This window comes from Ursus maritimus, unplaced genomic scaffold (genome assembly GCF_017311325.1).
Source record: "Ursus maritimus isolate PB19 unplaced genomic scaffold, ASM1731132v1 scaffold_24, whole genome shotgun sequence".
In the NCBI taxonomy this organism is placed as follows: domain Eukaryota; kingdom Metazoa; phylum Chordata; class Mammalia; order Carnivora; family Ursidae; genus Ursus; species Ursus maritimus.
This window is the reverse complement of record NW_024424897.1, coordinates 21,101,202-21,128,515: the sequence shown is the minus strand read 5'-3', so window position 1 is coordinate 21,128,515 and position 27,314 is coordinate 21,101,202. Positions and strand designations below refer to the sequence as shown.

The window sequence follows — 27,314 nt, the reverse complement described above, 5'->3', positions numbered from 1 at the left end:
ACCGCACAGGTCTCGGCCCGTGAAGCCGGTTGTGTATGTGAGTGTTGCAATTTGTATATATGTACGTGTGTGCTGCTTGTGTGGTGTGTGTCAGCGTGTGGGGGCACGCGCTCGGGCCTGAAATCTGAGCCTTTTCCTCACCACCCCCAGGCCAGGCCCCTCGGCAGCTGCTGGGGTCTATCAAAGGGAAGGTGTGTTTTATTTTTGGCATTTTTGGCGCCTTTGCCGCCTGCTCCCATGGTGCCCTGGGAGGCTTTTGTTTTAGTGCTTTGTTGGAAGGGTGACAAACACTTCCCTCCACCTGCTGCCAGGGTGGCCCCACCAGAAACCACAGCTGGGGGTGGGGCAGCTTCCTCAGCCCCTTACCCACCCACTCTGTACCCCTTCCAGGCATCAGCGTGCCCAGAGGCCTGCCTGGCTGACCCCACCCAGACGAGGTACCTGCAGCACAGCAGAGCTGGAAGCAATGGTAGAAAGCATTCGGTCCAACTCCCCTGCCTCACAGTGAAGGTGATGGAAGCCCAGAGAGGGAAAGCCGCTCGCCAGTGTTGCCCAGTATGTCTGTGGCTGAGCCAAGACACTTGCCTCCCAGAGCCTACAGCCCTGCAGGGCTGGCCTCTGGGGGAAGGCTGGGTGGGAAGCAGGGCCTGGAGGAGAGAAAGGGAGACCAAGCTCTCAAGGAGCAGCAAAGACCCATGGGGCTGTGGGGTCCCATCCCCCTGGTGGGTGGGGGCTGTATCTTTGTTATTGTGTTCTCCCTTCTCCCAGGTCTGAGCTTTGCGTCCAATCGGTTTTGCAAAATGTTGGCTGGTACATTTTGAGAGTGTTGGCACAATGCCTGGCACAAAGTAGGGGCTCCATGCAGATTTGGTAACGAATGGACAGCTATTGAGTTGGCTTGTGTAGTTGAGTGGCAAGAGCACGGGCTTTGGAGGCCAGCTAGAACAGGTCCGAATCACTTAGTAGATTTCTCATGGAGTAGCTGTGTGTTTTGGCAAAGCTACTTAACGTCTCTGAGCCGCAGGTTCCCATCTGTAAAACGGGACTCTAGCAGGGTCGGTGTGAGGATGAAATGAGTGAAGATGGGGTACATAATGCAATTGTAATAAGGTCGTAGTTATTCTTGCTAGCTGTGTCACCTCAGGGAAGTCACACGAACTTCCTAAACCTTGGTTTCTTCACCTGCTTTCACAAGAACTCAGTGGGAGGTGCTCTGCCTGGCACAGTTCCCAGCACATCATAGGCACTCGGTAAATGTGAGCTTGTCTCGCCTCCTAGGCTAGGTGTCTTCTACCCTGAGGCTCTCTGATTCCTGCAGTCGCTTCTGTGACAGCCCCCCACCCTGCTGTCACCCCGCCTCGGACTCTCCCGGTGAGGAATATCTCACAAACTCTAGGCAGTCCGCAGTCTCCCCGAGTTAGGGGGGAGGGAGATGTGGCCGGGGGTGGGGTTAGTGAGAAGGAGGCAGGACAGGTGTAGTTCTTGGGTAAAAATCCAAGTTCTGCCTTTGACAGGGAGTAAAGGCTTCGAGGAGAGTCCAGGGCTGTGTCCTGATCTGAAGATGAAGGTGAAAGCAGAGGGGTGTCTCCCTGAGCCCCCCCAAAGGCTCAGAGCTTCCCTTTGTTCTCCCTGCTCCCTCTCTCTGGACTCCCAAGGCCAGAGGTTGCCAGCAGCACCCTTGGCAGCTGAGCGTCCCTGAAGGCAGGCGGCGGGAGGAGGTCTTAGTGCAGGCGAGATAGCAGTGTCCAGGGAGTTAACTACCCGGGAGGAAGCCCAGGCTTCCGGGCAAGAGACAGAGCTGGTACCACCGTGGGTGACTCCTGGCCCCTGGCTCGGCCGCAGAAAACACCTCCTGGGCCTGGGAAGAATGCACCACTCGGCCTTCACATGTGACCGTGTTCCTGTTTCTGTTACTCGAGGAGAGTTTGCATAAACCATCAAAGATAAATGCGCGTGCATTTCCAGGCCTCCTTTTAAACGCTGGGAAAGGATTTGTGGCATTTCATCTGTGGCATCCGTGGAACTTCACGGTGTCAGAAACATGAACTCTGCGGCCCTAAGCAAGCTCCGACACAGGCAGGAGAGGGCTCGGGGTGGGGGGACAAGACGGGTTTCTCCCCTGCCCTCTTGCTAAGGGGATGGACGTGTGACCTCAGGACCTACGGCCCCAGCAGGGAGTGGAGATGGCCAGACGCGGGCAAAGCCTGACCCCGCCCTGCGCGCAGGCCCGTGTTTATTTACTCGGAGATGAGAGCCCAGAGGCCACACTGTGCGGTGGGTACTATGACACAAGGAACAACCCAGCAAATGAATTCCCTGGGGTTAGGGAACAATAGACAAAAATAAGGTTATATCCATCCTCACAGTGGATGTGGGAGGGAGAGCAGTCTGAACTAGGCCCCGAGCGCACACGCACGTGCACACACACACACACACACACACGGAGTCCGCGGGAGCATTCATGTGTCCTCATTTCTGATTTTGGAGGAGATCAGTTGAGATGTGTTAGTCCAGAGCTGCTTTGGCCAAGCAAGTCGCCTTTTCTGCAGCAGACCCTCGTCTGTGTCTGTTTCTAGGCCCCCGATAAGACAGATGACTGAGCTGGGGGTGGTGTGTGTGAGTGCACGTGTGTGTGAGTGCACGTGTGTGTGTGTGTGTGTGAGAGAGAGAGAGAGAGAGATGAGGCTTCTACTCCCTGCAGTACCTCTCAAACATCTGCTGTCACGGAGCGGACGCTGGGAAGGTTCACCTGGTCACTCTTTGGATGTCGGGGAGAAGCACCCCTTCTTTTACTCCCTGGGGTTTTTCTAGGGGCTCAGACCAGGGAAACTGGGCCACTTCTAACCCCCTCCTGGCCAAGAAGGCCGTGAGCTCCCCCTGTCTCTAAGACTCATATAGCCTCTTTCTCCCCACCTGTGATTGGGAGGCCCAGGGAAGCTGTGTGTGTGGGGGGCATCTTTCTCCCCACTGACAGTACTCTCCAAGTCTGGCCCCTAACTGTGTTGTCCCCAGAATGCCTCCCTGCCCCACCTTCCCCCTCCTTCTGCTCCCCACTCAGAATTGCTCTCCTCTGCTCCCCATCTCATTTGCCTCAACTTCCACCCCTGCCCCCAAAGGCCTGTTCCTTCTCCCTCCAACGCTTTACCTTCAGTACAGAAATAAATCTGACTCTCAGAGAAGATCCTTTCTTAAAAAGATGAGTTGCCTGAATTCCTTTGGGCCTGCTGCCATATTTCTTTTCTTTGTACCTCATTTCCTGGACTCAGTGGCAAGGACAGGGACTATTTATGGGGGTGAGGGGAGATGCTCCCTAAGGCCCTGCCCACAGGACAGGAGGGACGGTGCTTGCCAGACCAGAGCTAGATGGTCTGGGATGAGGGTGGCGCAGGCCAGGGTGGACACATGGGGGAGTCCAGGGGAGTGCAAAAGGTCTGCAGGAAGAGCTCTGGATGGAGCTCGGGAACCTGGGTTCAAGTTCTAGCATGGCCAAGAGCTCCTAAGAGCCCTCAGGTGAGTAATTTACCTCTCTGAGCCTCAGTTGACTTACCCGTACAGTTGGTGGGAAGGACAGACTGCCTAATCTTCAGGCTGTCCTCCAGCTCCATGTATAAGTTGTGGGGGGATGGAAATGGGGCTAAGGAATTGAATTTGGTTTCCCTGTGGTCAGCAACTTTTTTTTTTTTTTTAGCTACCATGTGTTAAACATTTCTTAACGATCATCAACAACCCTCCCAGAAGGATTTCTGAGCATTTTACATAATATGAATTTATTTGCTCCTCACAACAGTCCTAGGAGGTAGGTGCTATGATTTTCCCCATCACACAGATTAGGAAACCGAAACACGGAGAGACTAAGTAAGGAGCCCAAGGAGCGCAGCTGAGATTCAAACCAGGAGGTCTGGCCGCAGAGCCCGGGCTCCTCATCACCACATTCAACATTCCAGGCACCGTGCGAAATGTTTGCCAAATCCTCTCCGTTTTGCAGCTGAGAAATCTGAGCCTCAGAGCAGCTGAGCAGCAGTTGAAGGTCACGCAGCTGGGAAGGGACAGAGATGAGGTTCCGAGTCAGCCGGCTTCAGAGAGTCGGCTCTCCCGCATCCACCTCCCACAATCCTGCCAGACCCTCAGGCCCCCAAAGCAAGTTTACCCAGTATCCTTATATTGCAAAGGCTCTTTAAACAAGTCCGTTCCTCCTTCTGGGTCTCAGTTTCCCCATCCAGAAGATGACTGGTTTGGACCAGCTGATCTTTGAGGTCCCTTGCAGCTCTGTGAATCCATGATTCTTGAGGTGCGGTGCTTCCGGCTGGAAGGGCGGATTTAGGCCCTGGGGTTACAACCAGGGAGGCTGGGGATGGAAAGACGGGGGACGCTGCAGGAGACGGGGAGGGGCCATGGGGGCCATGAACCCAGGAAGATGGGGCAGTTGTATGAAGCAGATGAGAGACGGAGAGGGAGAGAGAGAGAAGACCTGGGTGCTGGTGGTCTCCCCAGTGAGTTCGTTCCTTCTTCCTTAGGGGTCCCCCAAAGTTCAGGGTAGGCCCATGAGAGCGCTGGGCAAGGGAGCAGGGGCTAGGCCAGCAATGAGCTGAGATAGAGCTGTTTGGGGAATTAACATTGCTGGTGTTTGTTGTCTCTGTAAATACTCGGAGATGTCCAGTTATTTTAGAAGAATGTATTTGAAGCCGAGATGGCGTGTTTGTGCGGTTGGCCTGGCTTCCTGCTCATGAGCGTTCCTTCGAATTCCTCCCTTCAGGACCCGAGGCTCGTTTCCTGCCCGTAGCCTCATTAGGCTGTACACACCAGTGGGTTCCGTGCTCCTCTTGGGGGCCCCACAGGCGCTCCGGGGTCCCCCCTCTCACCCCACACTCGTGCACACACATCTGCAGCTGCACCTTTCAATATTCACGAGCTGCTCCCCGCAGGCTGCGCCCAGGCCGGCTTCGTTCTCCCCAGGGCTTGCTGGCTGACAGATAGTGCCCAGGGCATCCCACGGAGGAGGGCAGTGTCATGTGCTGAGGACATTACAGAACGGGCTTCATTACCACGCAGGCTCTCTTCGCTTTGGACAATTGATGGAATCACCTTGGCCTGAGTGTCGCCTCCCCCCTCTCCCCCTGCCAGGCCCCCAGCTGCTGTTGTGCTGGGCCCTTCAGACACGTCCTCATGCATCACAGCTTTGGGCCAACCTCCTCTCTGGCTTGGAGGAGTCAGGGATCTGGGCGGGCATCAGGACACCCAGGGACATGGATCTATGTGGAGGGCACCGGCTGTTCCCCGATCCCTGCCCCTCCATCATGGGTCACTGGACATCAACTATGGGTCTGTAGGGTGGGTCATGCATGAACCTGGCTTTCAAGCGTCCAGCGAAGGGTGCAGCCTGTCACATGGGTGCTATCCCAAGCCTCCTTAACCCAGCATGCTGTGGTCTGTGTGCCCAGCGGGACGCCCTCCCTCTATATACCCTTGTGGGGAGTGTGAAGGGACTGACCAAGGGTTATGGGTTCTAGTTCCAGACCGAGCGGGAACAGATGAGCTGACCAGTGAGTAGATATTGCTGGAGGTGAGGTTATGGATAGGGACAACTTTGTTCTTTCCAAAGCTCTGCTCACACCACGTCTCTCGGTCACTGCTGATGGCACAGGCTTGGGTCCTCTCCCACAAGTTCTGGAAGGGCACCTGCAAGATGGGCACCCTGTACTTCCCCTCCCCCCACCTCTTTCAGCCTCCTGGGCCTGTGTCACTGGATGGGCTCAGAACATAGCTTGGCAGACCTCAGGGCTCTGATCATCTCTGGGTAATGAAGGCCAGGGAAAGGAGAAAAGAGGGGGTGGTCAGGTGGGAAGTGGAGGCTTGCAAAACAGGAACATACCCATTTGCCATTTACCAAAATATCCCCCCCCCCTTTCTTTTAAAGCTGTTGTTTCCGCAAGGGAAAATTTGTATTTGTACGGGAGTAAACTGCGCTGTCTTAATGAACTGAAAGCAGGACAGGATGAGAGTTTTTTGTCCCCACGACTAAGAACAAAGAGCAGCTCATTGGTCTTTGGCAGCCAGGACTGTCGCCACCCCCTGGCCCCTAACCTCTCCTCCTGCCCACTCCTCCATCCGAGCAGAGCTGAGACCCAGCTGAGACCCGAGAAGGGCTCCCCGCACGTCATCCTCGCCCCAGAGTCCTGGCCGGGAGCGGCTTTGGCTGGGCAGAGGCAGCTGGCCTGGCCTGCAGGAAACACCACACCCCTCCCTGCGGAGAGCCTGGGAGGGCAGCAGCCTGATGAGAGGTGGCAGGCGAGGGGCAATGCGCTTTCAGGGAGGCCTGGAGGCTGCCGTTTCTCGTTTCTCAGCGGCTTGGATGACAGTGGAAAAAGAGTTGGAGGGAGGAATTCGGAGACTTTGACCCGCTGGCGTCCCCTTTCCCTGCCAAGCCAAGAAGTCTCCCTACCATCTCCGGTCTTGGAGACAAAGCCTTGTTTTCTGGAAGAGCTTGCCTCAGCCCTCGAATCTCAGGGAGGGTGTCTTGCTAGGTCAGAAGGAGTTTCATTCAGAGGACTTGCCAGGCCCCCTCCACCGGTCCACCTGTCACCAACTCTCCCTTCACTCCAAGTGTGGACTGTTTCCTGACTTCCACTTCCGGTTTTCGGCCTGGGGGACAACAGCCTTGGTTTTGGGGTGTGGCAGGATCTGCCCTACCACATCAGTCATGATGCTCTGTGACCTGGGTGGAGGTAGCTGCGGCGGGGGGCCGGGCTGCCCCACGGGCTCTCCCCACGAGATCGAGCTTCAAGGCCAGGACCGCCTTTCCCTCTGCAGCTTTTGGAGCCTGTCCCCGGCCCCGGGGCCCCGGGAGAGGTCCCTCTAGTCCTGGTGGAGGAGCCTCCTACGGGGAGAAGGTGGTGGTGGTCTCGGCCTCCACGCTCATGGAGGAGCGCCGGGTGTGGCGGCAGGAAGACCACTGCCGGAGCCGCTCCTGGCTCAGGCAGCCCAAGTCCTTAAAGAGCTTGAAGAGGTCGCTCCTGAACTTGACGCCAATGAAGGCATATAAGAAAGGGTTGACGCAGCAGCGGACGCAGGCCAGGCTGTAGGTGACGTCATAGGCGATGTTGAGCTGCTTGCTGAGCTCACAGCTGCCGCTGCCCGTGATGTTGAAGTTGGCCACCGTCTGGGCCAGGACCACCCCATTGTAGGGCAGCTGGAAGGCGATGAAGACCACGACCACGGCGATGATGACCTTGATGGCCTTGTTGCGCTCGAAGTTGCGGGCCTGGAGCAGGGTGCGGATGATGACGAGGTAGCAGAAGCTCATGGCCCCCAGGGGGATCAGAAAGCCTACCACCATCTGGGCCACCTGGATGGTGATCAAGTCTGCCACGTGCTCGGTGTTGAGGGAGCACCGCAGCGTTTGCTCGCTGCTGCTCTTCTGGAGGCCGCTGTACAGGAGCTCTGGGGTGGACAGCACCATGGCCAGCATCCAGATGCCCGCGCACGAGAGCTTGCTGATGAAAAGGACGCGGGCTCGGTGGCGGTGGGCCGAGACGGCCTGGACGATGGCCACGTAGCGGTCGATGCTGATGCAAAGAAGCAGCAGCATGCCGCTGAAGAAGCTTATCTTGTAGATGCCAAAGATGACCTTGCAAACGTGCACGCCGAAGGTCCAGGACTTGGCCGCGCTGTATGCCCAGAAGGGAAGGGTCAGGAGGAAGAGGATGTCCGCCATGGCCAGGTTGAGCAGGTAGGTGTCGGTCATGGTCTTGAGCCTCTTGAAATAGATGTAGGTCAGCACAACCAGCCCGTTGCCCAGCAGGCCCATGAAGCAAATGATGCTGTACACGATTGGCAGGAACCAGGCTTTGAAGCTGCGCACGTCTTTCTTGAAGCACACGGACTCATAAAGCGTGTAGTCCACCGTGGTGTTGTCTCCGATGTAATCATCCGTGACCTCATCTTGGCACAGGCACACCTGCGGGCAAGGGAACAGGGCGACACGACCCCGCTGAGCGAAGCGGGACCCAGCTCAGCTCGGCGAATCTTGCTGCACTGGGATGGCCAGAGCAGTGGTCTCAACGTGCGGTCCCCACCGTGGGCAGCGTTGGCATCACCTGCAAATTCTCGGACCCCACCTGAGACCTACGAACCAGAATCACGGGGGGTGGGGCCCTGAAATCTGGTTTTCTAAACTTTCCAGGTGGTTCTTTGATTTGAAACCTGTGCTTCCCAGATCTTAACACTCACATGAATTACCTGGAGATCTTGTCAAAACGCATGTCCTGATTGAATAGGCTGGGACCTGAGATTCTGCACTTCTAGTAAGTAGCAAGGGTCTGTTCTTGCCAACTCAGAAAGGCTCGACATTATGTCCCCTGATGGTGGACTGGAAATCGTCTGGGCATTGAGCCTTGGGCCAGATAAACACACTTTATCCCTGAGCCTCAGTTTCCTCATCTGTGAAATGGAGATGACTACTCTCTCCCCCACATGGCTGTGGTGAGGTAGTCAACCTCGGTTCTGGCACCTGGAAACTCCAGGAAAGTAGGAATGTGTGTCTTTCATCTTGAGCCTCCTTTTAGAATCTGCTAGAAAGAGTTTTCCAGGGAGCCTACAAAATACTCAGCTTTTGAGGGAAAATCCACATTGGGGTTAAGGTTGAGGAGGGCCTAGAGCCAGAAGAGAGGAAAGCAGACGCTCTGTTAAGAAGCCTCGAAACCCCGGTTTGGGGCAAGCTGCCGTGACACTGCGTGGTGAGTGACTTGCTGAATTCTGTGGATCCCTGGGGCCCGAGGCACGGTGCCCGGCATGCAGCGGGGGCTCTGGCAACGCGTGCCCAAGTGCACTCAACTGCATAGCTATGACAGGAGCGGAGGACGCACCGCCGGGCCCCAGCCTCCCTAGCCGTGACGGAGTCCTCCCTGCACCTCAGGAAGAGCATGGGCTCTGTCTCCTACTCTGCCCCTGCGCTCCCACCCTCTCCCCCTACCTCTCTGTCTCTCTCTTCCTCGCAGTCTCTTCTGGCAGATCCCAGTCAGCCGGGCTCAGCTGCTCGAGGCCTTCTTTTTAGCCCATCTGCAGGGCAGGGTGAAGGTTCAGGCAGCCTGCTGTGATTTTATCAATGAAGGAGGGCACGCGCCCCTGTGCCTCTGAGCACAGTGATGGCTGAGCCTCTGTGGGCTGGCAGCTGGGCTGCCCGGGAAGCTCACGGTCCCTCCTCTGGGAACTGGGCTCTGGGCATCTCACCATAATTCGTTGTCCTGCAATAGGGGAGCTGGAGGGACTTTAGAGATGAGGAAAGGGAGGCTTTTGGAGAACTTCGCTCAAGGTCACCCAGCCATAGTGGAACCTAGTCTCTTCCCCACCTCCTGTCTCTGTCTTTCTCACTTCCAAATCCTGAATTTATCACAATCGCAGAACGAGGACAAAATAATATCCAGGAGCCTTTTCTCTGGGCACTGCTATCTTGAGAAAAGTCAGCGGCACCCCCATTTTCCCTCCTCTGGGAATGACTGCAGCCTGAGGGTCCTGAAGAGGCTGGCTGCTCTCGGCCATCCTTGGTAAGTCCCAGGGTTTTAGGGGGCACACACAGCCTCTATGAAGTGTGCTCCCCACCACCCTGTCCCGCCTTCTTTTTCCACCCTTTGCTACTTCCGGACTCTGGGCCACTAGGCTTGATGCCTCTGCAGCCCACACCCCCACCACATCCTGCCCCATCTGAACCACCCCCGTACCCCCAAGTAAAGAGACGAATGAGCCCCAGCTGTCCCTCATCCCCTCCCCAACCTTCCAGCTTCCACTTCTAGCAATACAGCCCCTCCCGAGTCCTGAAATGAAGAAATAGGGGAGGGAGTGGTGATGGGGAAGGGGGCCAGGCTGTGGGCTGCAGCCCAAGCTCCGGGGGACCTCTGGGATTTGGGAACAGTGCCCAGCTTGGGGCCTGCCTCTGGCCGGAGCTCCTGGAAAGCTGCCCCTCTGGCCTCCAGACTTGGGGAAGAGCCAAATTCTGAAGGACTGCCTCTCGAGCTCTGGCCTTGGCCTCCCTCTCCCCTCCTCCTCCCCCTCCAGAGAGCTCCCACCCCCAACAAATGGAAGAGAGAAGACTCTGAGTTATAGTTTCTTCTAACTCCAGCACCCGGTGGGGCCAGCTTTCCTGTCCCCATTTCTGGGACTGAGAAGCAGAACAGTGTAAACTGGGGGACTTTGCTCCCGCAGAGTTTGAGCCCCTATAAACTATGTGCTCTCCCCCCACCCCCAGTGTCCTGGGCCACATGGTTTCTTCCCTCACCACTAAGTGGGGCTCAAATGGGCCTCTTTATTTCACAGGAGGGACTGCGGCTTCCAGGGGAGGCTTTGGCTGGATACTGGGGGAGGGAGACAGCTTTGGGGTAATAGAATAGTAACCAGGTCACCAGACCACGTGTTCTTCTCTCAGCTCATGTATGAAGTTTTGCACGCATGGCTGTGCACACACATGGACAGACTCCAGGAACCTCACAGCCTTTGCTGTTTCTCTGCACACTCAGATGGAGCCCCACATTTCTGCATCCTGGTTGGGGATAGTGGAAGCGGGGTAGGGAAGAGGGTGTATCTTATTTCCCCCTGTGTTTTAACTTAAATGGTGTCAGGACGTTCAGAGACCACGTGTGGCTTCGCAGGGTCCCTCAGCAGATGGAGAGGGGCAGCCGTCCTCTTAAGGAATGGCAGGTGGGTTTGTGTCCGGGTCTCTTTCCTTCCAGCAAGTGCCCACCTCCTCCACCAGGACCCTGGGGTCGGGAAAGGGTGGGCTTTGGGGAGGGAGTGTGGGGGAGGGAGTTTTTTTGGCCACAGATCTCACCTGGAAAATGACAAGGAGAGCCACCACCAGCAGGCTTTTCATTGGTTTCCCTGCAGGAGACAAGGTGAGAAAGTTATTGCTTGGCAGACAGGGACAGCTCTTTGTTAGGAAAGAAAGCCTCGGGGAGGGGTGGAGGCACTGTTGGGAACTTTCATCACAAGCCCCAGGCACCGCGTTTGTCTGGAACATCAGAACCAGATTGTGCCTTGAAGCTCCTGGCTTGCTGCCCAGCCATGCTCGCCCTCACCTCCTCTTCCTCCACTCCGACGTCCCGGAAAGGAGTGGGATCAGAATGCAGGGCAGCCCCCCGCTCCCCACCCCCTGCTTGGCTCTTCAGGCCATCTTCTGGAGTTGGAAAACCCACCCTGGCCCATACCACCCCTCAAGGCTGAGTTTCGACTGACCCTGACTCCTGGGTCTGAGTGGCCCCTCCCACTCCAGGTTGTGTGGGAAGCAAGGCCCTGAGAGGGTGGTGGTAACTCTGTGTGTGTGTGTGTGTGTGTGTGTGTGTGTGTGTGTGTCCCCTGCACTGCTCCTGTGCCAGTAGCCATTGGGGAGCATTTTTCCTGCATCTGGGTGAATGGGCAGCCCCATCTGCAGCCCTAAGTGTCCTCTGGGGGAGGCCAGCTGAGTGGAGGGGCTGATGCCACAGGACTAGGTGGAGGAGTGTGGTTATTTCCTAGCATCTCAAGGATGGGAAATGCTTTGGGGACCCACCTGCTCCCCATAACCCCTCATTCAACTGACATTCATTAAGGCCAACTGGTGATTTACTTGGCCTACTCCCTCAGCCTGTCTATGGAGCAGGGACCTCTTCCCTTTTACCCAGTGTAGGCCCAGAATCAAGAAGGCACCCAGGAATTGTGATGAATGAATGAATGAGTGAATGAATGCCATGTTTCCCCTTCTTCTGGGGGAGAGAGCACCGGGGTGGCCTGAGGGGACACTGTCCTAGGATAGTGTGGTATGATAGAGACTATTCTCTGAGGTAACTACCTTTTTTGCTTGACTGAAGTGTGTGTGTATGTTTGCTCTTGAACTTGTTTCTAATCTGGGGCCTTGCGAGGTGCGGGAAAAGGGAAGACACTCGGCTATGGGCAGGGACCCTGCCCGGCCTGCGGAGAGCAGGGTCAGAACCTGGGAACATTCTGGAAGTCAGGAGTCTCTCTTGAGTCTGAGCAACAGGTTGAGACCCGAGGTTCGCACAGGCCTGCTCTGCTGCGGACAGAGGATGGGCATTTGGCCTCTCAGTTCTGCTTTGTGGCTGAGCTGAGGGCTGGAGTGGGAACTTACTTCCTCGGAGGGCTGAGCAGGGAAGACAGTGCACAGGGTAATTTATGTAGCAGTTTTATCTCACCAAACCGTCTGGGAGCACCCCGTAACCTGACCCTCAGCTCCCAGCCAGGGCCTGGCCCACAGGACAGTCAGTAACTGGGATGCCACAAATGAATGCCAAGGCAGGACTGGCAGGCCCGTCATACTTCCAGTCTCTGACAGGGACAGGGAAATGCTTGGGACTCTGCTTCAGGCACCTTCTGGAAGCTGGGGGCCCTCCTCCTGCAAGCGACGGGTTCTGCTTTCCGAGAGGAAGTAGAGTGCCAGTGAATTCTCTGTCCTTGGCTATAGCGCCACCTGCTGGAAGTCTCTCTGCATGACACCCAATTTACTGCATGCTCCTGCTGGAGCGTCTAAGGTTGGGGGGATTCTGGGCTTGGGGGTTCCTGGGCCAAGGAGAAAGAGCTTCAAGCCACATAAACAAATAGGTATTTCCTCCACCTCAAGCAAGTTATACTGCACACTACTGCTAGACACGACTTTCTAAGGCAGCGCTCTGATGCCAATCCCCACCGGGCCTCCTAAATCCTGAGGACTTCTCCATCCAGCCCTAAGGGGAAAGGCCCTGAAGCTTAGTATGGCCGTCAAGCCCTTCACTGTCTACCTGCACCTGCCTTCCAGGCGTGTCTTCTCTTTCTGAGGACAGGCACCTACGGTCCCATTGTCCCCGGCATGCGCCTGAGTATCTGCAGTCCTGGGTGGGAATAGATGATTGCACAACATCCTAGCTCCCCTCTCCCAGCCCCCTTCCTCGTTGAATTACCGTGGGAGGCCCCACTCAAGCCCACATCTCTATCTTCAACACGCTCTTGTCAGGGTCCAACGCACCGCCCATTCTCCACTGACTCATCTTGGTGTGAAGTGCTCGAGGTTTCTTTAAACACGTACAAATCTTTCGTTACTCTAGAGAAAGCCCGCTTTGACTGGCAGTGAGAACTGAGAAACCTCAAAGTTTTGATAAGTCACAACGGGTAGACACAAGGAGTAAGAACTGTTTCTATTTCACTCCATCAACCCCTTCCCCTGGGCCCAGCCCCATTCCTTTGCCACAGGTGGAGGGGAGGGGCAAGGAGGTGCGACTAGGGTGTGTGTGTGTGTGTGTGTGCTTGTGTGTGTGTGTGTGTGTGTGTGTGTGTGTGTAGATGATTTCTCATCCCAGGTGTATCGGAAATGGTGGATGAACAAGGATTTGTAGAACCAAAATAGGCCGTTCTCAAGAAAGGTAACCAAATGGGAATTTAGGGGAATTCTGGCGTGTGGCAGGAGCCTGGTCAGCGGCCATGAGTCAGATCGTTTCTGTCTGTTACAAAGTCATAAAGCAACAGGCTTTAGAAGTTGGGAATCTCAGGGGCTGAGAAGTAGATGACTTATATGTTGGGTATTTTCTGAGTTCTTGAGTTTCTAGTAATAATCATAATGAAAAGAAAATTCCCTAGCACTCCAACCTGAGCCCCCAGCAAGGGAAACTGCTTTCCTGTCTGGGAGGAGGGGATTGTTGGTCGGTCGCTCTTCCAAATCCCAAACTTTCATCCCCATATTTTCCAGGCCCTCTAGGGAATCATGGCTGCCATTAGTTGGCCCCCAAAGCCACCCTAAACTTTTTCCTCTCTGGAATTCCTCACCTGCCGACACAACTTTTGGCAGGGGGCAGCAGAGAGAGGGAGGGAAGAAACAGGAAAGCGGTAAGGAAATTTGGAGAGAAGGTAAGAAGCCCGGGGGTCCCCCTTTCAGACAACAGGCAGGGACGGATGACAGCTGGTGGAAACTTGCAGTCCGTATGATACCAACTGCTTTACCCAGGGACATAATTCAAATTCCTGAGCTCTCACTATGCATCAAACCGTTCCACGTATGATCGTTGTCAATCATCACAAAGGCCCTGAGGTAGGTACTCCTGTAATCCCCATCTAGTACTGAGGAAACCGAAGCTCAGTGAGGTCAGCAACTTTTCCAGAGTCACGCCGTTGGCTAATAGTGGAGCTGGGCTTTGAATCCTTCCATCTCCAGAAACCACACTCCTAACCTGTCCTTTGTGCTGCCTCTTCGTCTTTGTGTATCTCTCCCTCACAACATCCTGTGAGCCATGCCTCGTGATTCTCAAGCTGTATTCCAAAAAATAGAGGCCCAGAGAGGTCAAGCCACTTGCCTGGGGTCACACAGCTGCTAAGAGATGGATCTGAGATTTGAATGGAACTCTCACTACTGTGTCACCTTACATTTTTGATGAGTCTTCTGTGTATAGGGACCTCTGTGGAGTGTGACGAGAAGCCTCGCTTTCCCACATTCCATGGGTCCTCCAGCTCTGTTGCTTCTATTCCCTAACATCTCAGAGCCGGCCCCACCTCTGCCCAGACATAAGACATTCAGAGCTCCTTCTAAATGCAACTCCCATCCCTGAACTCCCCTGATTGAAAAAGAAAAATCTGCACTGGTTCCCCATTGCTGTCAGGACCAACCCCTCAGCAATGCCACACAGAAATCTTTAAGGCTGGTCCTGCCTGTGCCTCTTGCCTCCCTTCTTACCTTCCTCCTTGGCATGGCCACGTTCTTTCCACCCCCCTCAACTCGCTCCTACCTTGTTTCTGTTAGCTTTTGTCGGAGCTGACTGGTGGGGAGTCCACAGGCTGAGCCCCCAGGATGTTCTGCTTGGCTACACTGGATTTGCAAAAAACTGGATTTGGATGCTTTTAGGTGCGGCTTGTACCCTCTGGTTCACTCTGCTCCCCCCCACTTACTACACCTTATGCCCCTTCCCTCGTTTAGCTTGTTGGCCTCCGATGGAAATCGAGTCTGCTCTCCCTGCCGCATCCTGCCTCCCTTGCTCCTCCTTGTCTGGTTTGAAGACTTGTACACGCCTTTCAAAACCCAATGCAAAGGCTCCTCTGGCCCATGTTCACTACTTTTCTTTGAGCTTCCCACGTGCCTCACCGTTACCCCATCAGCCCTGTGTCTCCCTCCGTCTCAGTGACTTATTGACATTCGTGTCTCTCTCCCCACAAGACCAGTCAAGCCCAAATTCCCCCATCAGTGGTAGTTGACTGGAAGAAGGTACCAAAGAGGTGAGAGGAGAGCTCCCTGAGGCTGCAGCGTTCCCCTCTCCCCAGCCATGCTCCCAGGCCAGGAGGCTTTGGCCCTGTATTCCTTCAGCTACCCTCTGCCTCCATTTCAGGCCAAGCTATGAGACATAAGTCTCTCACATGCTCATTTTATCTTTTCTCTGTTTTGGAGAATTCTGAGGTCTTAAGACTCCTCTCTCGAAGATGGGGAGGGTGCCTCCGGCTGCTCATTCAAACCATGAAAGAGACCAGCTCAGCCCGGCTTGGCTTTCGTGTTTTCATTTTGTGTAATAGAAATTCTGCCTCCTCACCCGCCTCTTGCTCCCTGCTGGGCAGATGAGAGAGAAAAACAGATCGTTCGTGGCCCACCCGCCCTACCAACGGCCTCGAGTCTGTTCTGAGCAAAGTTTCTCTCAGTGGCTTCCCTTCCTACCAGTATTTCAGGCTTGGCCGTTGGGGCTCTCTCTCGAGTTGAGTGAAGCAGGCGAGAACATCCCTTTCTCCTAAACCAGAGGTTGCCCTCTCTCCCCGCATCAAAGCCAGTGAGGCTAGCACCCCAAACCTAGGTCTGGGGGAAGACCCGTGGTGATGGACTGGAGCTGGTTCTCGGAGGCCCGTGGAGCCAGTGTGCACATCCCTCCCTGATTCTCTGTTCAGTCATTTCAAGCCTTGAAATAGACTAAGGCTTGAAATCAACCGTGGGGGGAGAATTTACGCTATGGAAATTGGCTAGAACGACCAATCGGCGCCCTTGCCCCTCTGGCGGAGCAGGTTTTCCAACATTTCCCAGCATCCCCACCGGGACACAGAGGTCCCACAGGGTCAGGAACCAGTCCTCAGTGGGTGACGGCCTGCATTCTGTGATCGTGGTTAAGTGGGATGGGGGTCTGGGGAGTGGGATTAGGGAGCAGGCTGCTGGGAGGAGAGGAAGTTGGAAAAACGAAAGTCAACTCAGAGTTCTTGATGCCATTCATTCATTCATTCATTCACTCATTCATTCCACAAACTTTCTGCTCACACCCCCAAAGCATCCGAGACGGAGATGCAAGGGCCAGGCCCCACCTTCCAGGCATTCCAGTGGTGGGTTGGGTGGCTACTTTAACCCCCTTACGGCGGATCGCTGGGTCCGCAAAAGCCCAGGGTTCTGGGTCGGCCGGCGGGGTAGGCAGAGTAAAGGCAAGAGGCTGTGGTGTGGTGGGAGGAGTGTGAGGACAGCACAGGGCGCACCAGTGAACCTTCACTTTTTAAAGGCAACCTCTTGCGGCTTTGAGGCCGCCGTGGTGCTTCGCTTGCTAGTGAGAATGAACCATCCAGGAACTTGGCCTTTGTAGCCTCAGCCAGGTCTGACTTCATAGCTGAGATTTACACATGGGCTGTCTGGAGCTGGACATACCCCTCAGAACCCTCTCAGAGCTAGTTAAGACGGAGGTGAGACCAGAGGACAGGCTCTTTAAAGGGAAGAGTCATCTGCCAGGGCAGAAAACATAAAGAAGTGAGGCAGGGGCCATACTGGGGGCCTGGGCTATGACTTCGGCAGGCTGAATGCCCCATGGCTGTCCCATTCCCTGTTGCCCACCCAGCCTTTAACATGCAAGGGAAGGCAGCAAAGCCAGAGGGGCGTGGGGCCTGCTTGCGTTTGCATTGCCCTGTACCGCCGGCACAAGACAGCACCTTCCATTTGCCCCTCAGAGCACAGAGCTGATCCCTGCTTAGCAGGCGAGAAAGGTGGAAAGCAGAGGGAGGACGAGGAGTGAAGTTCTGGAGCCCTCTGAAGACTTCATCCTGATGAAACAAGTCCCAGAGAGCCTCACCCATCACCCCAAGCTGAGATGAAGACAAGCGCCAACCAGATCACCACCAACCCCAGCCCTGTAGCTTTCTCCAGTCCCTACTGTTCTAGAAAGACACCACCTCACCACCCCAATCCACCCCTCCCGTCTTTCCTGGTGCCAATGGTTACCCCTTCCCCCAGGTCTGAAAGGTGCATCCATTGTGCCTGGGAGAACAGGGTGGCATTCTCTGGAAGCAGACACTGCTTCCAGAGAATTGCCACCACTGCAGAACCGGATTTCTCAGCGAGTCTCCCCTATGCCTGCCATCCCCCTCCTCCATCTCCATTCCACAGAGTCAGGCTGGGCGTCAGAGTGACCCAGTGCTGCTCTTCCCCACACAGGGAGGCTCACTCACCCAGGTCCATGACACTCTCTGGGCAGCTGAAACCACACAGGAAGGCTGTGCCGGGTCTTGAGCTCCCACTGTCTGGGGAGGAAGTGCTTTTAAGTTGTGAGAGGAGCCACCCTCTTCTCTGCCCCTCCTACCCCAGCTCCTCCCTCCAATCCGACCTCAACCATGGCCCCGAAGTGCCTTCTAGAATCAAGGGGTATGAGAAGGTGACAGTGACAGCCCACTCACTGGTCACAGGATCATGACTCATCAGGTTATTTATATTCAAAAAGCCCCCCGTGTAGCCCAGCAGACAAGGATCCCAGCCCAAGGCAAGAGAATAGGGGCCAGTTATTGATTTGACACACGTTTAAGCCTGAATATCACAGGCCAGGGAGTCCGAGGGGAGTGAGGGATTATGCCCATCCCTCCCTTGCCCGGCTCAGTGTCACAGAAAACTACATTTCCCAAACTACTTTGCCCTCCAGCTTCTCGGGTAGGTTTGGCCAATGGGAGGCACTGGCAGATGACAGACGGTAGAGGAGAAGGGCTATGTCAGAATGTTTCTGACACCTTTCTTGAGATATAACTCACACACACACACACACACACATACATAAAACCCACCCTTTTAAAGTGTACCAGTCAATGATTTTGTATAGTCACAGAGTTGTGCCACCATCAACTTTAGATTTTTTATCACCTCCCCCTATTCATCAGCAATGACGCCCCATCTCCCCTCCAACCCTGCCCCCAGCCCCTGGTAGCCACCAATTTTTCCATCTCGATAGATTTGCCTCTTGTGGACTCTTCGTATAAGTAGATTTATATAATCTGTGGCCTTTATGTCCGGCTTCTCTCACGTAGCACCATGTTTTCAAGATTCATCCACGTTACAGCCCGTCTCGTACCCTCACTGCTTTTCATGGCCCAGTAATATTCCATCGTATGGATATACCGCATTTGGTTTATCAACGTTTGGATGGTTTCTACTTTTTGGCTCTTATGAATAATGCTGCTATGAACATTCACGTACCAGTTTTTGTGCGGATAAATGTTTTTATCTCTCTTGGGTGCATACCTAGGAGTGGAAATGAAAGGTCATATGGCAATTCCATGTTTAACATTTTTTTTAAAAGATTTATTTATTTGAGAGAGAGAGAGAGCATGTGTGCAAAGGGGGAGGGGCAGGGGCGGTGGGAGAGCGAGAATCTCAGGCAGACTCCATGCTGAGCGCAGAGCCCGATGTGGGGCTGGATCTCATGACCTGAGCTGAAATCAAGAGTTAGATGTTTGACTGACTGTGCCACCCAGGCGCCCTCCATGTTTAACATTTTGAAGAACTGTCAAACTCTTTCCCGTAGTGGCCTTACGATTTTACATTCCCGTTCGCAATATACGACGTTTCCACATATGGTTCAATATAGGAAGGATCCTTGACAAAACCTGTTATTGTCTTTTTGATTCTAGTCTTCTGGTGGTTAGGAGATGGTATCTCATTGTGGTTTTGATTTGCATTACCCTAATGATGTTGAGCACCTCTTCATGTGCTTATTGACCATTTCTATATTTTCTTTGGAGAAACATTTATTTAAATCATTTGCCCAGGGCGCCTGCGTGGCTCAGTTGGTTAAGCATCTGCCTGGAGTCCCGGGATCGAGTCCCAGATCAGGCTACCTGCTCAGTGGGGAGTCTGCTTCTCCCTCTGCCCTTCACCCCACTCGTGCTCTCTCTCACTCTCAAATAATAAAAATAAATAAAATCTTTAAAAATAAATAAATAAATCATCTGCCCATTTTTAAATTGGGTTATTTGTTTTTATTTTATTTTGTTTTACTTTATTTTATTTTTTAAAAGATTTTTATTTATTTATTCGACAGAGATAGAGACAGCCAGCGAGAGAGGGAACACAAGCAGGGGGAGTGGGAAAGGAAGAAGCAGGCTGCCAGCGGAGGAGCCTGATGTGAGGCTCGATCCCATAACGGCGGGATCACGCCCTGCGCCGAAGGCAGACGCCTAACTGCTGTGCCACCCAGGCGCCCCGAGGGTTATTTGTTTTTAGTGTGAGTTGTTAAGAGTTCCTCAAGTTCTTTATCAGATACAGTACTTGTAAATATTTTCTTCCATTCTGTGGAATATCTTTTCAGCTTCTTGATGGTGTTCTTTGAAGCATACAACTTTAAAATTTTGGGGCCCAATTCATTTATTTTCTTTCGTCACTTGTGCTTTTGGTGTTCTATCTAAAAAACCATTGCCTAATTCAAGTTCAAGAAGATTTACTTAATACCTGTGTTTTCTTCTGAGAGTTTTATGCTTCTAGTTTGACATTTAGCTCTGATCCATTTTGAGTTAATTTCTTTTTTTTTTTTTTTAAAGATTTTATTTATTTGACAGAGATAGAGACAGCCAGCGAGAGAGGGAACACAAGCAGGGGGAGTGGGAGAGGAAGAAGCAGGCTCATAGTGGAGGAGCCTGACGTGGGGCTCGATCCCGTAACGCCGGGATCACGCCCTGAGCCGAAGGCAGACGCTTTAACCGCTGTGCCACCCAGGCGCCCCAATTTTGAGTTAATTTCTAGATATCGTGTTCCCTTCTATTCCCAGTATGTTGGACTTCGTTAAATGTTTTTCTGTTTTTTTGTCCCTTGTTCTATTAAATATGGAAAATTTGTAGATTGATTTTTATATGTTGAACCAACCTTGAATTCCTGGGATAAATCACTGGGTCATGGTATATAATCTTTTTTTATATGTTGCTGGATTGTGGTGTTAATATTTTGTTGAGGATTTTTGCTTCTAAATTTATAAGCGATAATGGTCTGTAGTTTTCTTTCCTTTTTTTTTAACTTTTAAAAAAAGATTTTATTTATTTATTTGAGGGAAAGAGAGTGCATGAATGGAGGGAGAGACAGAGGGAGAAGCAGACTCCCTGCTGAGCAGGGAAGCTCAATCCTAGGACCCTGGGATCATGACCTGAGCCAAAGGCAGCCACTTAACTGACTGAGCCACTCAGGTGCCCCTGTAGTTTCGTTTTCTTATGATGTCTTTGTGTGGTTTGAGTATCAGGGTAAGTGTAATTAAAGATCTGTCAATTTTGTAAATCTCTTCAACATACTAATTTTTGGTTTTATTGATTTTCCCTACTTTCTCCTATTCTCTATTTCATTTGGTTCTGTTCTCGTCTTTATCATTTCTTTCCTTCTGCTTGATTCAGGTTTAGTTTGGTCTTTTTTTTTTTTTCTGATTTCTCAAGGTGAAAGGTTAGGTTCTTTATGTGAGAGCTTTCTTCTTCTTCTTCTTCTTTTTTTTTTTCCTAATAGAGGCATTTATACCTATACATTTCCAAGCACTCACTTAGCTGCATCCCATTGGTGTTGATATGTTGTGTTTTCATTTTCATTCATCTCAAAGTATTTTCTAATTTCCCTTGTGAATTCTTAGGCCCACTGATTATTTAGGAGTATGCTGTTCTATTTCCACATGTCTGTGGACTCTTAACATTTCCTTCTGTTATTGATTGTGGTCAGAGACTATCATTTGTATGATCTCAATTCTTTTAAATTTATTGAGATTCATTTTATTTATTTATTTATTTATTTATTTATTTATTTTTTATTATTTATTTTTTTAAAAAAGATTTTATTTATTTATTTGACAGAGAGAGAGACAGCCAGCGAGAGAGGGAACACAGGCAGGGGGAGTGGGAGAGGAAGAAGCAGGCTCCCAGCAGAGGAGCCTGATGTGGGGCTCGATCCCAGGACTCCAGGACCACGCCCTGAGCCGAAGGCAGACGCTTAACGACTGAGCCACCCAGGCGCCCCGAGATTCATTTTATATCCGAACATAAGGTCTGTCTTGGAGAATGTTCCATGTGCACCTGGGAAGAAAATGTATTCTGCTCTTGTTGGGTGAAGTAGTCCATAGTATCCGTCAGGTCTGGTTGATTTATAGTGCTGCTTAAGTTTTCTGTTTCCTTATTGATCGACTGCCTGGTTGTTATATCCATTATTGAAAGTAGGATATTGAAGTCTCCAACCATGATTGTTGAATTGCGTATTTCTCCCTTCAGTCCTGTCAGTGTCTGCTTCGTGTGTCTTTGAGCTCTGTTTTTTGGGTGCATATATGTTTATTTGTTATGTCTTCCTGATGGATTGACCCTTTTAGCATGAAAAAATGTTCTTTGTCTCTATAATCAATTTTTGTCTTAAAGTCTGTTTTGTTTGATAATAGTATAGCCTTTCAAACTCCTCTTTGGGTGTTGTCTGCACAGTCTAGCTTTTTCCATCACTAGGATGCTTCCTTCTCTGCTCCCGGAGGCACCCCCAGCAGTGGCTCCTTGTCTGTGATCCTAGCATCCATCAACCTCTGTGGGGCCAGCACCTGATGAGTACCCCCACCCTGGCTCCAGATCCTGCCCTAGTTTCTGGGCTCTGGTAATACTACCTTCTTCCTACGTCTCTCCAGCTCTGGGGATACTGGCGACTTCCTGCTGTTATTAATCTCTGGGTGGCCTCACCATGCCTCGTTTGACTTCTCAGCTCTTCCATCACCTGGATAACTGGCTCCCTATATTGAGTTGCTTTTGTTTCAAATACTTAGAGTGGCTCTTGTTTGCTTCAACCCTGACTGATACATGGTGATTCCTGTCCCCAAAGAGTTTAAGACACAGAAGAATTTAAGGTTAGATTATACCCCCTTTCCCTACAGTTATGACCAAGACCAAGCATGACATGATGCTTTACCTAAAATAAGGGAAAGAAATCCCAGATCGCACAGGGCAGGAAGGCAGATGAACAAGTAGATAGAATAGGGTTTCTTCTCCCCAGACGGATGAACATTCTGTTGGGGTATAGTGCAATGAACTTAGCTCTCTGTATGATCTTGGGCAAGTTGCTTCCCCCCTCTGGGCCTCAGTTTTCTCAAGTGTAAAGGGGGGAGACTGGGATGCCTAGAAGACACCTAAGCTTTGCCATCTGAGACTGAAGTGCAGAACTTTCTTGTGGCATCCTGCTCACGGCCTAACCACTCCCATTATCCCACATGCCCCAAGTGGAAGCACAAGAAGCCCTCACTGAACCTTCTCTCCAATCCAAAGGTTTTGACTACTCTCATCACTGGCATTTGGAGCCCATTTTATTTTTAGGGATATAGGAAATCTCTTGAACTAAGTAGAAAGGACTCTCAGGCGTTATCTCTGGCAGGGTGTTGGTAAGGAAGGGCAGGGCAACTTCAGTTTGGAATTATTCCAGAAGCTTCCTCCTGCAGCCCTTTTCCATGTGCCAGATGCATCTAAGAAATAAAAACTTAGAGGCAGAAGACCTGTGTTCCAGCCTTGCCTCGGCCGTAACTGACTATATGACTTTGGGCAAGTCACTTCCACTCTCTGGTTCTTGGCTGCCCATCTGAAAATCATGGGATTGGACTGCATAAGGCTCAGGCTCTCTTTTCAGGATATTTCTTGTTATCCTTAGGGATTTTCTTTGGTTCTCTAGCTGGCATAGGCCCCCGTAGAAGGTCCACAAGTATACCGGGAAGGACTGGAGAATTTTGTGGCAGGTGCCGCACATTGTCGGTGTAGAAGGGCTGCTGATTCTGGTTTCCTTAGCAGCCTCGGCCTGATGCTAAGTGGTGGTGCTCCCTCCAAACCCTTTCCCTCCTCTCACTGTCCTACCCGGTCCCTCCAACTCTGGCTATATGGACATTGCATGGCTGTGGCCTGGGAGCCTTCAATTTCAGTTTCCTAGCTGGCCTCTGAGCGAGACCATGGGGATTCCCTAGTATTTTTCAACACTGATCGTGAACTTTCCTTCTTCATGATAGCATGCAATCAGTGACTACTCACTGTGAACACATTCTTAATGGCAGGTATGGTATAGAGGAACCCAGTATGACTTTCCAAGTCCCATCCCGCCCATGGAGGCCCAGGATGGCCCACTTCCACTGCCCTCTCTTCTCCGAACTTCCTTAGCACTTTACTCTGGGGACACCCAAACTGGCATGTGAACTATTTTCTATTCTGGAGTAGACTTCACGCTTCTTGAAAACAAAATTGTGCTGTGTACTTTTCTGAGATGTCTTTGCATTGCCTCAAATAAGTGCTGTGATTTAAAAAACCCCAATTTTCAGTATAATTTGGTATAGTTCAATAATAGTTCAATAATGGGTCCCCTGGGTGATGTCCTCTCTCATGGAAGTTTCTGCCCCAGCCCACTTGTTATAGAATGTGTGTTGCATGTCTAGCAGGAGACTTGAAGCTGACTTCTTGAGACTGCTGCCTCTTTCCTTCTGGAGAATCTTTTTTTTTTTTTTTAAGATTGATTTATTTATTTGAGAGAGAGAGAGGCGGGTTGGGGAGAACACGAACAGGAAGAGGGGCAGAGGGAGAGAAGGCATCTCCAGCAGACTCCCTGATGGGAACAGAGCCTGACGCAGGGCTCGATCTCATGACCCTGAGATCATGACCTGAGCTGAAATCAAGAGGCGGATGCTTAACCGACCAGGCCCCCCCGCCTTTTTTCCTTCTGGAGAATCTCAAAAGTCAAAGCAGGGACTCCAGAAGTGAAGCCCCTTACTGATGCTCAGGGGCTTGTGGGAGTGGGCTCCACTCCCCACAGACTGGGGAGTGGAGACTTTTTTAAAGACTTTTTTAAAGACTGCCCCACAGAAACAGAGGCGGCTCAGCGCTGAATACCTGATAAGCAGGTGCCTAATAAACACTTAATTGATTAATAAAGTGACTTTCCTGAGATGCCAGCGTTCCCTCCACCTCTTTCTTGGGAGCTCCTTTCTTCCTTTTAAATTGACTTTGGTGGGAATTGACCGCAGACGCTGGTCTCAGCAGGAGCTTGAATAGGACCTGTATTATGGCGGAGCAGAGAACACTTCACTCACAGGGAATAGGCCCCAGGACTTCTGTTTTGGTTCTGCAGTGACTTCATTCATTCATTTTACAAATATATTTCACAAGCACTTACGTGTCAGGCATGGCTCTGGACTCCACAAATACAAGGATGAACACCCATGGTCCCTGGTCTTACCTAAGTCACTTGGGGCATAGTGGGTGGATTAGTCAGCTCAGGCTGACAACATACCATAGATTGGGTAGCTTAAACAATAGAAATGTATTTCGTCCCATTTCTGGAGCCTGGGAGCTGCAGATCAGGGTCCAACAGAGTCAGCCTCTCTTCCTGCTACCCTCTTGCTATATCCTGGTACCCTCTTGCTATATCCTCACATGGCCTTTTCTCAGTGTGTGCAAAGGGGCGAGGAGAGAAGAGGAGAGAGGGAGAGAGGGCTCTGATATCTCTTCTTTTTTTTTTTTTTTAAGATTTTATTTATTTATTTGACAGAGATAGAGACAGCCAGCGAGAGAGGGAACACAAGCAGGGGGAGTGGGAGAGGAAGAAGCAGGCTCATAGTTGAGGAGCCTGATGTGGGGCTCGATCCCATAATGCCGGGATCACGCCCTGAGCCGAAGGCAGACGCTTAACGACTATGCCACCCAGGCGCCCCTCTGGTATCTCTTCTTATAAGGATATTAATCCTGTTGGATCAGGGCCCCATTCTTAGGACCTTATTTAACCTTAATTACTGCCTTTATAGGGTCCAACTCCAAACGTTGCCACCCTGGGGGTTAGGGCTTCAGCATATGGAGTTTGGAGGGACAGAAACATTTATTCCATAACAGTGGGGAAGATGGAAAAATTAAGAGGCAGTGTAAAAGTATAAGCACTAAAAGTATAAAAACATGCATGAAAAGGTATACATTCAACTCAATATGGGAAGGGAAGAGGATGCAAATAGAGAGGTACCCAGAATGGTATTATTCTTTATACAGGTATTAAACATTTCATAATATTTAAACAAGCAATAGAAGACAGAATATAGTACAATGTGGTGAGAACTAACAGGTGGGGGTGGGGCAGGCCCAAGATGCCACAGGAGCATGTAGGGGAGGCCGTGTGAAATATGCCATCTCAGACCAGTAGGATCGACCCAGGGGAAGAAAGGAGGATAATGGCAAGTGGTCAGGAGCAAGTGCCCAGGCCAGAAGTGTTGCCCAGCAGACTTTGAACAGGTTGCTTGCTTTCTCAGAATTGCTCAATTCGGGAGTTCAGGACACCGGGAGAGCCCCACTGTTGAACTTGGCCTTCTTGCAGGAGAGATGTAGCCTGTGGGTCAGATTTACACCCTGTTACCAGAGGGAGGTTGTGTTTGGCACATGAGACATCTTTTGCTTTTGCCATGTCTTCAGAGCGAATCTCTCTTTGCCATTGTGACGTGTCAAAGGATGGTGTGCAAAGCATTTCCTAGAATTGACTGTTCCCAGCTACTCTGCTTGTCCATTTGTCCATCCATCCACTCATCCAGCATCTGTTTACTGAGCTCCTGTTCTGCCAGGGATTGGGTCAAGTGCTAGGACTTGAAGACCCAATAAGCTATGTTGGTCAACTCATGACCACAGAGCATGCCAACTAATGGGAAGTAACAAGCCTCCACATTTGCATAGGGCTTCCATGTTTCTAAGCACATTCTTGTAGCTTACCCATGTAACCTTCAGGGTTGCTCTGTTCGCTAGGTTTCAGTTTTCTGAATGAGGAAACTGAGATTTCAAAGAGAAGAAGTGACTTGACCTTTGACTCCAAACTAAGGGGCTTTTCCCACCATGCCAGCCTGACACTAGGCATGACCTGAAGGACACAGGCCATGGCTGTCCCCTCCTTGCCTGGAAAAAATGCCCTCAGACAAGGCTTCCTGCACCCTGTCCCGTTCTCTGAGAATGTGCGCTCTGCTTTTGGGGAAGTCCTACCCATGAACGAAGTTTTCTGAGAAGGAGCAGGGAAGAAGATCTGGAAGAAACCTTCCTAGTTATTCAGTTCAACCACCAACTGATGACTTGGTGGCCTAGAAGGTAAAGAATAACGTAGCTGAACTTTTCTGTCTGTAAAGCCCTGACCGTGGTCTTACTGTTTCTTACCAACTCTTGGGCCCACCTCCTATCTTTTCAACGAACTCCTTTTTCTGAACCAATTAGCTAGGGCTGTGTTTACCAGCTAAGCACCTACGCTGCTAGAATTTGTAAAGAGCGATGTACTGTTTACTGATGACACCCATCCAGTCTTCTCAAGTGAAATGGGGTCCATATGCAAATTCTGTCAACAAACTGGAAAAATACTGATTTTTCAAGATAAGCTTCTAAAGGCCTACATTCAATGAACCGGTCTTATCATGTATATTAAATAAGACATGCAGAATGGAGGATATTGACTGAAGGCAGAATCCAGAAGAAATAAAAAACCAAAGGCATGTCTGACAATAGTATTAAAAAGTCTGGCTTTCTGGGGCTCCTGGGTGGCTCAGGCGTTAAGCGTCTGCCTTTGGCTCAGGGCGTGATCCCAGGGTCCTGGGATCAAGCCCCACATCAGGCTCCTCTGCTAGGAGCCTGCTTCTTCCTCTCCCACTCCCCCTGCTTGTGTTCCCTCTCTCGCTGGCTGTCTCTCTCTGTCAAATAAATAAATAAGATCTTAAAAAAAAAAAGTCTGGCTTTCCCTCTCTCCTGGCTGAAATCTCTCAACAACGTTAATAAAAGTGCATTTATCTTGGTCAAGCTTAGGCGTGAGCTGAGACATCAGACCACAAGATCAGGTGGGAAGAGCGCAGGAGCAGGGAAGACTGAGCAGGAATGTGGTGGGAGACGTGGTCAGTGTCGGTGATGCTGATAGTATATTTGAAAGTTCCTAAGAGAGCAAATCTTAAGAGTTCTTATCACCAGAAAAAATTTTTTTGCTATCTATGAGATGATAGATGTTAACTAATTCTGGTAATCATTTCACATTTCTAAATATGTATAAATCAAGTCACGATGCTGTGCACCTTGAACTTCATACAGGGCTGTATGTCCGTTAGATCTCAGTAAAACTGGAAAAAATGTAAAAAAAAAAAAAA

General features: G+C 51.5%; 1 protein-coding gene across 2 annotated transcripts; it reads right to left on the bottom strand.

The window, feature by feature from the left end:
- Positions 1-3,755: 3,755 nt before the first annotated feature.
- CCR7 (C-C motif chemokine receptor 7) lies at positions 3,756-17,497 on the bottom strand. Of its 2 annotated transcripts, none has more exons than XM_008689503.2 (3): positions 17,395-17,497; positions 10,817-10,866; positions 3,756-7,954 (listed from the first exon to the last, which is right to left on the bottom strand). In XM_008689503.2, the coding sequence occupies exons 1-3, from the start codon at positions 17,402-17,404 to the stop codon at positions 6,875-6,877; spliced, it is 1,140 nt and encodes a 379-aa protein (XP_008687725.2). In that variant the 5' UTR covers positions 17,405-17,497; the 3' UTR covers positions 3,756-6,874. The 2 variants fall into 2 exon arrangements, with proteins under 2 accessions (XP_008687725.2, XP_040496589.1); XM_040640655.1 differs by having other exon boundaries at positions 3,756-7,987; positions 17,395-17,485.
- Positions 17,498-27,314: the final 9,817 nt, after the last annotated feature.

Coding starts and splice junctions, on each gene's coding strand:
- CCR7 (XM_040640655.1), bottom strand. Junction 7,988..10,816: donor CTCTCCTTGTCATTTTCCAG/GTGAGATCTGTG, acceptor CGCTTCGCTCAG/CGGGGTCGTGTCGCCCTGTT.